At 42.8% G+C, this 14,253-nt stretch overlaps 1 protein-coding gene across 1 annotated transcript in view; it reads left to right on the forward strand.

Annotated features, from left to right (window-relative positions):
* The window catches only part of trabd2a (TraB domain containing 2A), a 50,547-nt gene that overhangs the window by 23,713 nt on the left and 12,581 nt on the right, over positions 1–14,253 (forward strand). The window contains exons 3-4 of the mRNA XM_019882564.1: positions 4,948–5,094; positions 5,571–5,745. Of these exons, the coding sequence (XP_019738123.1) occupies positions 4,948–5,094; positions 5,571–5,745 (322 nt within the window). The remainder of the gene's footprint in view (positions 1–4,947; positions 5,095–5,570; positions 5,746–14,253) is intronic.

Raw genomic sequence — 14,253 nt, forward strand, 5'->3', positions numbered from 1 at the left:
GGGGGCAGAGGAGGGGAGGAATGAAATCATCGCGGGAACGTGTTGGTCAGAGCGGAGGGGGAGGTGAGGCAGCGAGATTAGAAAGGATGTTGGATAAAGTGTGGAAACAGTATCGCAAAGTTAAACAGACAAGTGTGTGTGTTTATATACGGGTGAGTGTTTAAAAGCTGAGGTTTCAGCGGAAAAGCGAAAGCTTACTTGCGCTGCGGTGATGGATGGATGTGTGTGTGTGAGTGCACGGCGTCGGTTAAAAAGCTGCTGAATGAAACTTGGACCGGGATCGCCGTTCGCTTCTCTTGCCACAGTCAATCCGTCGAAGAAACCGTGATAAATGAGGAGCTGAAGCTCACGGCAAACCACATCTTCACCCACAGTATCATCAGTGTGGAAATTGCATGACACGAGGATGATTGATCAACTTTTGAGGAACCCAAAATATAGCTTGGGGCTCTTTGGAATACATTTACATGACAGTGAATGTGTAAATACGAGAATATACGGGCAGCATTGGCCAAACTATCCAAAGGGGAGAAATATTGTTTATGAATACCGTCCACCGAACCATCCAGCTAAATACGACCCTTTCATGCACCCTGCAACCTGATAAGACGATAAGACGTCCACTGTAGTAACCGCTGTCCCCGAAAGGGTTAAAGTCCCATAGCCCGAGTGCATTCGGCGCTACGGCCTTCAGTGGCGACCCGCACGATGACTTAATCCACTTCTTAAAATCACCGCGATCGCAGCGCGCGGTTCGAGAAACCACAAAGACGTCTCAAGGCCACTGCTGTGCAAACCTCAGGCCCATTGCTTAATTTCGGATGCCATACAGTACTTCATGTTTTAGAGCCGAGCGGCCCAAGTAATAATTTACTGATCATATCACTCAGAGGTATGTCTGGAGCCAAAACGCCGATCTTTATCTAGATCTTCTTCTTATCTGATATTCCGAAGCGCTTGTATCTTTTTTGTAACCGAGTTGAAGTCATTTCTCGCTCTTGTGGTTTCGTCTTAGATACTTTCCTGAACCTTCTGTGATAGGGTTACAGTTCATCTGATGAGATCAGAATCGGAAGGAAAATCATTTGTCATTTGGGAAATGGCTCTTTTATGTCATGGACAAGAAATAAGAGTGCATACCCTACAAAAGACAGCCAAAATGCTGAATTCTTGCTTAAGCTCAAAGGAGTCTTCCTGCATGTTCTTGCCTGATCGAGCGCCCCATCTCCAAATTACCATAGACGGCAAGTATGGATGCAACAGGCCAAAACCAACTACCCACGAACACCGGTTCGGTGCTCGGTATTGGCAAAAACCTTTTCCAGGGAATGTCTCGGAACATCTGATGAATGCATTCCTTCGGGGAAAACCTTTGTCATCTCTGCTTGTGTGCTTAACACTCCCTCTGACCTTTCAGTGTCGCGATTGCATTGTTGTCTATTTGTGTGGTCTGTTGACTGACGACCAGTCCAGGATATATCTTGTCTCCCGCTAGAAACCGTCGGGACAGCTTCTAGATCGCTCAGGACCTTGAAAAGGATGACTAGTAGAAAATATTCCAAAATCGGTTAGGGTTCTCGCAGGCTGTATTTCACCTCCCTGGAGAAAGGCTATAGATCTTGATACAAAGATAAACGGAAGCCTAAGATGCTATGAAGGAATACAGTTGTAACTCCGACTGAAGAATGAAGACTGGGAGCTCATCTCTCCTCAAGAAAAAGTAAATCATAACACTCTAGAGACAGAGTTGGAAAGAGTCCAATTTTATTTTACTTTATTTTTTAAACCACCGAGCACTCCAAATCTCCACATGTGGGAATCCGAGTGTGATAATGTTTGCGGTGCATGCACACTCCCCACCCCACTCAATCTCAACAAGAGGGAGCATTTCCATGACAATGGACAATTATTGACTTTCATTGGCTCCGTTAGCTTTGATATCAGCAAGGGGTGTGTCTGTGTGTGGATGCCGGTGGGGCGCGGGCTGGGGGGGGGGGGCAACCGCGGATGAGAAGAAGGAACGGTGGGGGGACCTGATGAAAGGAGCTGGAGTGGGAAAGTGCACCCACTGACCCAGAGTGCACCAAAACAAGAAGAAGAATCACCGGCAGAAACAAAGACATCATTCGTTCGGCTTTTCTTTCGGATTCTGTATCCGTCTTCACTTTCATGTTTGTTTGCTTCCCCCTGCATCTCAGTCCTTCTCTAAACGTCCCCCTGTTTTTAGCTGCCATCCTTTTTATCTGGCCAAGACTGAGCCCCCCCCGCCCACTCCTCCCATTTACCCCCTCTTGCCGCCCTCCTTCTCCCTTCACAGCCGTAATTTAAGGGGCTGAAAGGCACGGCGAGCGGAGAAAAGAGGAGCGAGCTGAGAAAAAGAGAGTGGAAACGCCGCAGATGAGGGCCTTCCTTCACGGACGGGGCACAGATGTGAGGGTGTTATTGTGAAAGTCGGGGAGGGGCGGCGATAGGCTAATTTGCGTGGCATAAAAACGGGGGGCCCTTTTCATATGCAGAGCTCCACTTTGATGCGCGGCTGATGAAAGCCCAAAGCGAGCGCAAAGGAAAGGAGAGGACAGGGTGATGGAGGGGTTCTTTGTCCCTTGACAAGAAGGCATCTGCTCCATGCTACCCTCCTCAACGCCGCTATACCAAGGCTCCCACAATGGAGCGGCCGAGAGGGAAAAGTGTCATCGGAGGACCTCGGGGGCCGTAACGTGAACAAAACAGACGCTTGGGTCGGCCTGCTTGGCGTAAGGGTATGCACAGCGCAGTGAATTGCATCAGCGTTCATTCCTACTGTGGACACATCGTATGAACCCTTTTAGGGACAGCTGTCACCACAGTGGACAGCTGATCATGTTATCAGGTTCCAGGTTATTATTATTACCGTATTGGCCCGAATATAAGACGGCCCTGATTATAAGACGACCCCCTCTTTTTCAAGACTCAAGTTTGAAAAAAGACTTTTTGAACACCAAATTAATTTTTATACAGAAAATAAATACAGTACATCTGAAACAAATGATTATTACAATATATTTGAGAGTAAAAGCATGTTATTTTGCCTCTTAATATCTGAACATTTAAATATGTAAACTAAAGTGCGAACACATTCGTAAATGAATGGCTTCTGGTTTTTGAAACGTAAATTACATCATAGCTTCTCCTCAGCTGCCGGTTAACCTGGCCGATCTTCGACCCACTTTTCTCCAGATTGTCGCTATGTTTCTCCATTTTCTGTTATCTCTTCCATTATTTTCTTCTCTTTTCTTTCTTACCGCTACTTTTTATTTTTCTTCTTCGTGCTACCGCTATTTTTATTTTTAAAATTTGGCCTGGGGAGTCAAGTTCAGCATTCGCTTCAATGGTATCTGGCGCCATCTCGCGTCGTGAATGGGTATAATGTCTAGACCCCGAATATAAGACGACCCACACTTTTTCAGTCTTATTTCAATGCAATCTTATATTCGGGCCAATACGGTATTAATTCCATACAGTAGCTGTCAACACACATCTTCACCTTGAAGAGCCATTCCCACCAATGTCCCTTTCCTGTTCTTTGTGAGAGTTTGCGGCACTGATACGCTCAGAGACCACGTGCAGAGGTGAGTGGTGGCTTTGGTCGATCTAAGACGGGGGGGCCGGGACGCACACCCGCGGACCTCCAGTGTTTGTGCCTGGTTTTTGTGTGCGTTTCCCCGCAGCGCCGATCAGAGGGTGACGGGCTCGCCAGGGTCCTCTCACCAAGCACTGGCCGATTTCACGCTCACACAAAAGCTGACTCTCTGCGGCAATCGAGTGTGAAGGCGCTCGCAGGACAAACTGCCCGTGTCGTCCGAAGAAGTTGTTAAGGAAATCTTCGGGGTTGATCAGAATCACCTGTTTTACTTGCCATCACCTCATCAACATGGCTTTTCATTCCTGGGTATAATTCTCCAGATTTGCTTGACCGCCGTCTCTCACTAGCAGCTCATAATGTTGAGGTTACGGTCTGTCTGGTTCTCACTGAATATCCGGTTTGGGGGGGATTGGTTTACCATTACAAATCTCTCGCACTGACCCTATAATCATGATCAGAATCTAATAAAACTACAGTACAGTCAAATGCCTGACATTCATGATTTGTTTGAATGGAATGGGACCGCATATCCCGCAAGGTGTTTATTCTTCTCTTTTGTAGCTCATCTTTTAACACCACTTGCTGAGCCTAGATTTTTTTTTTACTGGATTAAGTGTCATAACAGTACCACAAAAAGTTCAAGAGCAAACAAAGCATGCACAGATTTCATCATCTGATGCTCCCTGATGTGAGGTCAGATGAGCTACGATGAGGTCTCGCACAATATCAGGCCAAAGATTAAGAATAATAATAGGAATAAGAATAAGAAAAGCTTTATTCGTCTCACAATGGAGAAATTCCCGATTTACAGCAGCAAAGTTATGAAAGGAAGAAAGTGGAAGAACAAAAAGTATAGGAGCTGCTTTAGAGGCAGCCACGCTCTCTCATTAGTTTGAACTGCAAAGCTTTGTGTGACTTCAAGGAATATTTTTTTGGGGGGGGAAACTTTTGGCTAAATGTCAAATAATGCAACCTTACTGGTTTAGGTTGTGCTGTAGTGAAGTTCGGACTTTTCTGTTGTAGTTTTTCCAGATGAGGTCATGATTGACTAGCGTACCTAATAGCGACTTCGAGCATTTCGAAAATTTTAAAGTTAAGTTCTCTAGCCTGCTGTGCGATGGCTCCACAAAATTGGAAGTTTTGAAGTCATACAATGGAAAATGGCAAAGGCAAGTGCTCTCATTCATGTCGGTCTAAGAACATCAAGATCATACTTGCTAATTTTCTCCCTCATCATCCACTATGTGGAATCTCCCATATTCTACAAATCTGTTCGGGTGGAAACGAACAACCTAAAAATATTGTTATTCTTCCTTTCATTTTAGGTGATCTTTGCCCTCAACCAGACTTTATTACAGCAGGAGTCTTTAAGGGCCGGTAGCCTTCAGGTCCCATACACGACAGAAGACCTCATCAGGCACTACAACTGCGGAGACCTCAACTCCATCATCTTCAACCGTGACACCTCACAGGTGACTCTTATTTCCTTCACCAAGGAAGTTGCTTCTATGTTCATGATGAGGTAATCCATTCTTTTTGTGGAGTGGGGGGGGGGGGCTGCAGAAACCAAGAAAAAAGTTTAGTTTCGGATTCAGGATCGCTGCTCGGATATGATCGTCAAGTGACGTTCCCTCTCGCTAATAGGCTAAGAAGTCATTTTGACCCTTTCACCCCATGGAGTGTTGCAATGACACGGCCCTTGACCTTTGGTAGTAACCCTTAACCCCTTTGCCCGACCTTCCATCCCACCAAACCTCCTCCTTTGACCACCCCCCCACCCCATCTCCTTCTAAAGCAGCATTTCAGCCAGATTTTTGGACAGTTTCGTCATCTTGAATAATCACACGGTTTATTTCAAAAATTGAGTGCAATGCGGTTCATTTTGTGACACTTGGCATCTTCAAAAAAAAAATAAAAATGTCCTCAATCAATACCTTGTCAATGGCAGGTCCCAAACTTCAATAATGTAACGTTGCCGCCCAGCGAGCAGGTGACCGCCCAGGAAATAGACAGCTACTTCAGGCAGGAACTCATCTACAAACGGAACGAGCGGATGGGCAAAAGGGTGAAAGCCCTGCTGGAAGAGCACACGGACAAGATCTTCTTCTTTGCCTTTGGAGCAGGTTGGTGTCATTTGGATGATCTAACCAATGCTAGTGTTCTGGATTTAATATCAAACCAAAAATACCAGAGGCTCAACTAGCTTCAATATACCGTCGGCATCGCTTCCATATTTTTGCAAAGCACACATTGACGAAGAGAAAAATTGAGACTCCAAATAAATTCAAAGTGTATTTGTCCTTTCTTGAAAGCAGAAGCGCCATTAAACCATTTTTATCCCCCCACTGAACTGTGCTCAGTGGCTGTTTGAAGTCTTTTGCAATGCTTCAGAAACGTCACTTCAATACTTTGAATTGCTGCGTAACTACGCAACAAGTTGTTAAGTCTGATAAGAGACAAGATGTGAGACAGGATGTAGAAAGGCAGAAGATAAAAGCCCAAGTTGGTGTTTACACCCATGTTTCTTGATTGGCTGATGTGTATCTAAACTAGACTCCCTTTGTCCTGTGAGCAGACTTGTTGCTTTGGTTGCAAAAGTATTGATCGCGCCTAGTAAAGTGGACAACGCAGGGTTGTAATCATTTACGAAGGCAGGCTTTCGGTCTGCCAGCTCCATGGACAAGTTTCAGGTCAAGATGTACTATGTTGAGATTTTATTTGATTTCTTATTTTTTTCTGAAGTTGGACCCATGAGCGCTTTTACCATGCATTGTAATTTTTAGCTATGACATTTAAAAAAAATAATATAAAAATTCACCTGCAGCCCAGTTTTGGGCTCAGACCATAAATTTTTGAAATGTAATCTAAATTGAATGTGCAAGAGAGCCTCAAAAATCTGCGGATAATATGTTTAAAAAAACAAAACAATTTTTTTCACTTTCATTTCATGAGCACAAATTTGTCCAGGATATGAATTATTTGGGCGCCCTATATTGTCATACAATGTGGTTGTCAAGTGCAGAGATTATTATGCATTTACTATTATTGTTTTTAATAATAAGGTGTGTACTGGAGCAAAGTATGTTTTAATGGCTCTCAAATTCATCAATCATTGCGGCCTCACGTCGAAAGTAAGCATTGAAAAAGGCAGCATTCACAGAGTCAAACGACACACGCGGAAAAAAAAACATCACATGTGTAAAAGTCATGTTTATTCAACATGAAATGAAATTGTACCTGAACATTTTTCACTTAAACGCCAATTAGAAAGTCGCACTGGAAGGCAACGGAGAGAACGTTTCAACATGTTGTTTGTTCTAAAGGTGGCGTATGCTTGGTGGTAGGGAGAGGATCGGATTTTAGTGCCATCCATTTTGCTGTCACTTTTTCCCCTCCTCATGACATCGTCCACAGTTTCGGAGTTTCTCACTAGGTCATTCCCGTTGTCGAGAAAGCAGCTTTCAAACTGAGTCGAAAGCGTAAGGGAGAGGCCATCGCAGGCTGCTGGCAAGAAACAGCTGAGCAAAAGCAGACGCGCGCGCACACATGCACTCGCACACACAAACGAGAGCTCATTTCACGAGTCCCCAAGGATGCACCTTTACAAGGGTTTGGCCTCACCATATGCGCGCGTGTGTGTGTGTGTGTGTGTGTGTATGTGTGTGTGTGTGTGTGTGTGTGTGTGTGTGTGTGAGAGAGAGGGAACTGGTGAGTGAAAGTGATATGACCAATCAGCCCAGAAGCACTAGTTTTAGACAAATGGAGGGCAGATTGGGTCAGCGTGGACAAGGAACTGGATGGGGGACATTAGAGTGCATTCACTCTCTTACTTACACACACACACACACACACACACACACACACACACACACATTCGCATGCAAACACATTCATGCACCTCAGCCCCCCCCCCCGCCACGAAGACAAACTAGGATAAAATGTGTCCTTAATTATAGCTAGAGGGGTCAAAGGACACACACGCACACGCTCGCGCACACCCACACACACACCAAAACGGAGCTCATTATGACGCCATGCTCAACGTCCTTGTTACAATCAGTTGAGAGACAGGTCTTATCAGTTATCGGTGACCACGTCCCTGACCACCACAGTTTTAGGCTGCGGATTATTCAAATTGTTTTATTGTGAAAATTGCTTACTTTTTTTTTTTTTTTTTATTCACACCCACAACAAAGTAAAGATATTGTTGAAAAAAAAAATAGCCTTTGGGAACATGGACAGAATTTCCAAGTGCATTTCAGAATCAGATTGAGAATCACCTTCATTGGCCAAGTGTGTAGAACCCACAAGGAGTTTGTCTCCAGTCGTACAGGCTGCATTAGTATTGGAAATACAAGTAACTACGATAAACAAAGACATGACATCTAAGTATCGAAAGACTTTCCGTCATGTAAGTGTGCAGTAGTACCACCCAATGACAGCTGTGCAACAATGTACGGAGTCATCGAGCAGAGATAAAGTGATCAGTTGAGCAATACAGTACTATGACAGTTGTGCAGTTGGTGCAGATAATCCGTTTTTAAGTGACCAGTAGCAGTAATTGTGGCACAACTTTAGGTGTGCAATTATACAGAAATTCCTTGAGTGCCTTGTCTTAAGGAAACAAAAGCACAAAATTCCTTTGTGTCGAAAAAGTGTTCGGGTTGTGTCATCTTGTATTTGTGTTTGTCAGGAATGTGGTCGAAAAATATCCCCCCTCCCCCTAACAACAGTTAAAGTGACAAATGAAATATATATGGCAACAAAACGCTCCTTGGAGAACCACAATCTAAAACGTCATCTTCACGCTCCAGTTGCGGCAAAATCGCAACGCCGCGCGATGAGTGATGCAGCAGCGGAGGGGAGTGGACCGACTGTTGCTGCCTAGATGCTATCTGAGTCGACTGGAAAGAAATATTCACATGCTGAGGTTGCTGAAGGAGGCGGGATGAATGGTTCTCTTGGCACGTCTTGCCAAACTGGAACCAGTGCGTCTTATTCATCACACATCATCGTTCTACTCTCATAAAAAAAAAATAAAAAATAACCATCCGGTTATAAGAACATTTTAAACCAAGAATGTTGAAGACTTTCATCAACTAAAATCTGACCGAAACAACAGGTCACTGTAGTTTGTAACACGACAACAGGCATATTCCACGAGAATTCTGTTTCATGAATAAGGTTGTCGTAGTTATCAAAAAATGAACCCAATAACTAAAACGCAAATATTTTTTGGGGTGTCAAACAGTTGTTTTTGAATTGTAGTTGACCTCATGACACAATATTTAGTGGGTCCAAATTCTTGGTGCTATTAAAAAAAAAAAAAAAATCAATTGTTCATTTGTTATATTGTCATGTAATTATTGTTTAATAAAACGCTCGCTTCGGGTCCGTAAAATTAACCAGCTCCCCCAAAAAATTTCAAAGTTGCTCTTCAAGTGAAGCCAGTGTGTCGCAAAAGTGCTCCGCAAAGAAAAGAGAAAAAAAAATTGAGCCTTGGATGATTATAATGACATTTAAAACATTCAATTTTTACAAATATTTCTTGACAACTTTCAAGAGCGATATACTTTTGTGATCATTAATCCAAAAAAAAAAAAATCTCTTTCAAGCCAACAGCTTCATTTTTTTTTTCTACCAGGACAAAATCTTCTCACGGTTGAAATAAAAAAGAAAAGACAATAGAAAACGAATCTGACATCGCCAAACTAGAAACAGGCGCTTAAGTTAAACTCAAAACAAATCAAGTGAACGGACACGTACAAAAGCAGGGAAGCATTTGATTGTTTGGACAATAAGGAATCTGGGTGGAGCTTAAGAAACAAAATTGGCAGGTGAAACATGGTGGGGCGGCTGTAGGGATCAAAATACGCATATTCTTAACACACAAATGTAAGAAATGAAAAATTCAATCAAGCAGAATCAAATAATACGTTGAAAATATTGTTCACGAATGAAGATGAACATTCCTTTACAACATTTCCCAAATCCTGTGGCCAAACCTTACACATACCCGCATCAAAAAAAATCCCTCGTGTGTGATTTCACGCAGAGCACCACAACACTGGGGCGGCATTCTCCTTCGCCAGCTGGTGTGAAAGTCAAGAAACACCGAGCTTTATTTTTTTTCACAGCAACTCCCTCTCATAAACAGCTAGTTTACAACTGTTTGGGGCAGACGCTGACATGAATACAAACATGTCACGGCGGACTATTAAAAATCCAGACCCGACCTACCACACACTTGGCTTCGACGCTGACCGGCTGGGGCTGAAACGCAGCGCGAACACGGTTGAGCTCCCAGAATCAGATTTGAACCACATTTGTACTTCATTTGTGTGTATGTTTTTTATTTTATTATAATTACTTTTTTTATTCCTAACTTTGATTTTATTTATTTTTTTAACTTTAATCACTTGGGTTTCATTTCCCGCGGAAAATAATGCGGGCCTGTTCTGTTTGGTAGTGATAAATATCCATCCATCTATTTTCTGAACCGCTTTATCCTCACAAGGGTCGCGGTGGGGCGCTGGAGCGTATCCCAGCCGTCTTCGGGCAGTAGGCGGGGGACACCCTGAACCGGTTGCCAGCCAATCGCAGGGCACACAGACACTTAAGAACCATCCACGCTCACACCTCGGGACAATTTTGAGTGTTCAATCAGCCTGCCATTAATGTTTTTGGAATGTGGGAGGAAACCGGAGTACCCGGAGAAAACCCACGCAGGCTCGGGGAGAACATGCAAACTCCACACAGGAAGGCCGGAGCCTGAATTGAACCTGGTACCGTTGCACTGTGAGGTCGACGTGCTAACCACTGGACCACCGGGCCGCCCTACTGATAAATAAGTAGCTTCAAATTTTAATTCAGATCATCAACAATGAAAGCTGAATTGTCCTTCAAATGCTGCGCTTCATAATACAGCCGCATCATTAGGTCGTAGGGTTATGCTTTCTTATTGTGCTAGACCCTTTTCATGACGAAAAGCACATTCAAGGGAGGCCGTGGGAATTTTGAACACGTTCCAAATTTCTTTGTGACAAGAAAAATCACGAAAACTGTCCAACGTTAGGGAAACGTTTTGCGAAGATTTGCGACCTTGAAGGGACCCTGACGAACTCTGACGTCAACGCACATTTTTTTCTGCCTTCGCCAACGGTCGCAATTGTGGTATGGGGTCTTTGCAAAATGATGCAGGCAACTCCTTTTTTGGATTTCTGGGAAGCGGGATCGTTTCGGAAACGTCATCCGTATGGAAAACCTTTCAAAAAGCAAAAGCGGAAAAAACACATTTTTACAAGACTGCACGAACAAGATCTTTCGATCTTGCTTCTCTTCTCATTGTAGCGCGGCTAAATAATAAATAACTCATAATTTTATGAAGAAAACCATCACCGTCCGTCATTCTCGTTAAGTGATAAACCCGTGAGTCCGTCTGAAGAACGAATGCGCTATTAAGCTCCGGACTGAACAGCACCTAAAATATGGACATTGATTTACACTCGTGGGGTCAAAGATCCATGGACTTAAAAGACATATTTTATGTAGCGCACACTTCTTTTTTGGTCATAGAAACTTGTTACAACAGCTTGCGATGATTTATTGTAAGAGTTGAACTCCTCACCCTTGACCCCGTTCAAGTCCAAGCAGTATTTCCTTTTGCACCTGGAATGAACACTGCTGGCCCAGCGGCGACGCTGACTTAGTAGTCTTATTTGGAGAAGACACACCATGCTTCTACGACAGAGTCAAAGATATAGAAGAGCAATGTAAATTACACTCCAAGTGCATACAGCGGAAAAACATGATTTCCAAAAACAGGATTTAGAAAGAGCATCGTTTTGTTTTGTTTTTTAACCCGGATGTCAAAGCATTTACGCTTCACTGGTATGTTTTGGATCTTTACTCATCTATATTTTTCCCTGTGATTAAAAAAAAAAAAGTATACCAGCAAATCGAGGCGGTGTATTATACAAAAATACGGAGAAAAAAATCTTTTTAGACGTAACTTTGGAGGGGACGTGTTATCACGGGTGCGTATTATTCACCCCAGGCTTCAGATTCAGAAGCGACATTGAATTAGTCACAGTTACTTGATTAATTCATTTTGGTTTTTCATTTTTGTACATTTCCCCCACACCTCAAAATAAAACTTCAAACTGATAACATTTAGTGTGACAGTAACGCGCCATTACACGAGTGTCATGCTACCCACAGCTGTGTCTGATCTTGGCTTGTTTATGCTGTATGCTAATGCTAATCAAACACGATGGGCATAAGAAACTGCACTGAATCTATTATTCTAGGTTTCAGTTTATGAATATGATTATATATAGACCTGTATAAAGGGGCTTGTCTGTTCATGTTTTCTTTTTGTTTGTTTGTTTTTTTTTTAAATTTTATTTATAGCGTGTACATTGAATAATGGGTCGACACGTCACACTCACACATAGTTATTTGAACATATGGAAAGAGGCGCTTTGTTTTATGTTTTATTTGGAATATATACTGGTACATATATTTATGAATAACCTATTTGTGTATTCGCGCGATAATTTGGTAATTGAACTAGAACAAGAGGAAAGACTAGATATGCTTTTCTACTTCTTCCTACTCCCTTTGAATATATAATACTGCACTGAACTGTTGTATGTATGGATTTTTTTTCTTTGATTTTGTTTTGATGTCTTCTGTTTGTGTTTGAGCAGAGTTACACATAAAATGAGACTTCCAGCGTCAGCAGCATTTAGTGCTGGCAGCACATTGGTTGATTTAGTCCAAACGGGCTCGCCTGAACCAAAATGTCCCTCTGATCAGATATTGGGGCCGTATTGAATGAGTCGGTGTGTTGGAGCGGCGTAAGTTGTTGGCAAAGAGAGCAGAAGTGAGGCTCGCCCAGGGATAGAGACAACTAGACCATAGCGGACCTGACAGATGTAATTCCGTACACGGCTGTGCGCTGCCACATATTCAGTGCGAGAGTTTATTTTGAAAACACCCTCGCGCCACAGACCTCTTGCGGGCTCGTTTATTCTCATCATAAATTCGACGCGAGTCATTCGGACCGATCCTGAGAAAGCGCTAGCAAACATTGCTGCCTTTTTCTCACTGTGTGGCCGTTAAAAATTATTTCGACGAGTTGAATGATCAGTCTATTTTATCCTTCACAGGGGAACCAAAAGCTTTTGCACATTTCACCGTTGACGCGCCAATTTATAACTCAAGCTTTATGAAGCGAAAACAAACTATTCCATCGCACACATGCTGCACTCTGTTCTCAGAGAACACCGATCTTCCACATTTGTCTACAGAAAGGTACTAAATATCCCGAGGTGTACAAATTGGACATGGGAAGGAAACCAGTCGGAACTACTTTAAATTATATTGTTCATAACAAAGCCTTTATGCGTTGCGATTCTGCTGTCGGTTGTCAGTTGACCGTCAACTCTTGATAAAGAAGTTCAATAGGTAGCAAGGAAAAAAAAGTACTTGTCTGTAAAGGTGTTTTAATTACAATATTAGGTTTGCAGGGCCTGAGTAATCGCTCAATCACTCATCACGTTTTGGAGATTTTGTATACTGTTTATGTCACATATCCATTACAAAGAACAATTACCGTATTTTCCGCAATATAAGGCGCTTTGGAGTATAAGGCGCACCTCCAGCGAATGGCCTATTTTAAAACTGTTTTCATTTAGAGGGCGCACCGCATCATAAGGCGCATAGAATAGAAGCTACATCGTGGCTGCGGTTGCATTATGCGCCCGCTAAATGGAGCTACGCTAAAGGGAATACAATACAGTACAGCTTTCTTGACATTGATCTTTTAACACCGCTGCCGCGGTAACGAAGCATTTTACTATGTCCAAGAAATCAGAATATTGATCCGTATAAATGTAAGGCGCATCGGAATATAAGGTGCACTGTGAGCTTTTGAGAAAATTGAATGCTTTTAGATGCACCTCATAGTGCGGAAAATACGGTAGTTAAACTATACTGTGTATCAAATCAACTTTGGGATGATTGATCAGAAGATAACTTGGTCCTAAATCAATCCAAAAGAAGCAGATTCGATCCCAATGATGCCTCTTCCCTGATATGGTATTTCCAAATCATGTTGTAGACATGCAAAAAAAAACCCCCAAACAAACAAACAAAGAAAACGGATCACACGTATTTGTAAATGCACCTCACGTCTGATTCGCAGTCATAAAAGGAAGAAACTGCCCCAAATTCGCGAGGAAATAATGACATCACTTTGGTGAAACAAGGCTCACGCGGTCCTGCCACGAAGCGCCGAGCGGCCCTTTGCACTAAAACAACACAAGTCCATTTAGCTTGGCTCCATCTGCGCCTTCACCCTTGCACTGGACTTCACGGCGACTTTACGTCAACCCTCCGCTCTTCCACCGTACTCGTAAGTGGATGATTGAGTCATATGTAGTTTTTAGAGAGTACAATTTCCTTTTATTATTTTAACATGAAAGACACAGCCGTTGAATTTGGATTCGTTACGACGGACTTACACAAGACATTTGACACGTTATTATTTCGACGACAATAAAGTTGCAAGAGCTTCCATGCTTCAAATATATATATATATATATATATATATATATTTTTTTTTT

This window comes from Hippocampus comes, unplaced genomic scaffold (assembly GCF_001891065.2).
Source record: "Hippocampus comes isolate QL1 unplaced genomic scaffold, H_comes_QL1_v1.1 scaffold437, whole genome shotgun sequence".
Taxonomy (NCBI): domain Eukaryota; kingdom Metazoa; phylum Chordata; class Actinopteri; order Syngnathiformes; family Syngnathidae; genus Hippocampus; species Hippocampus comes.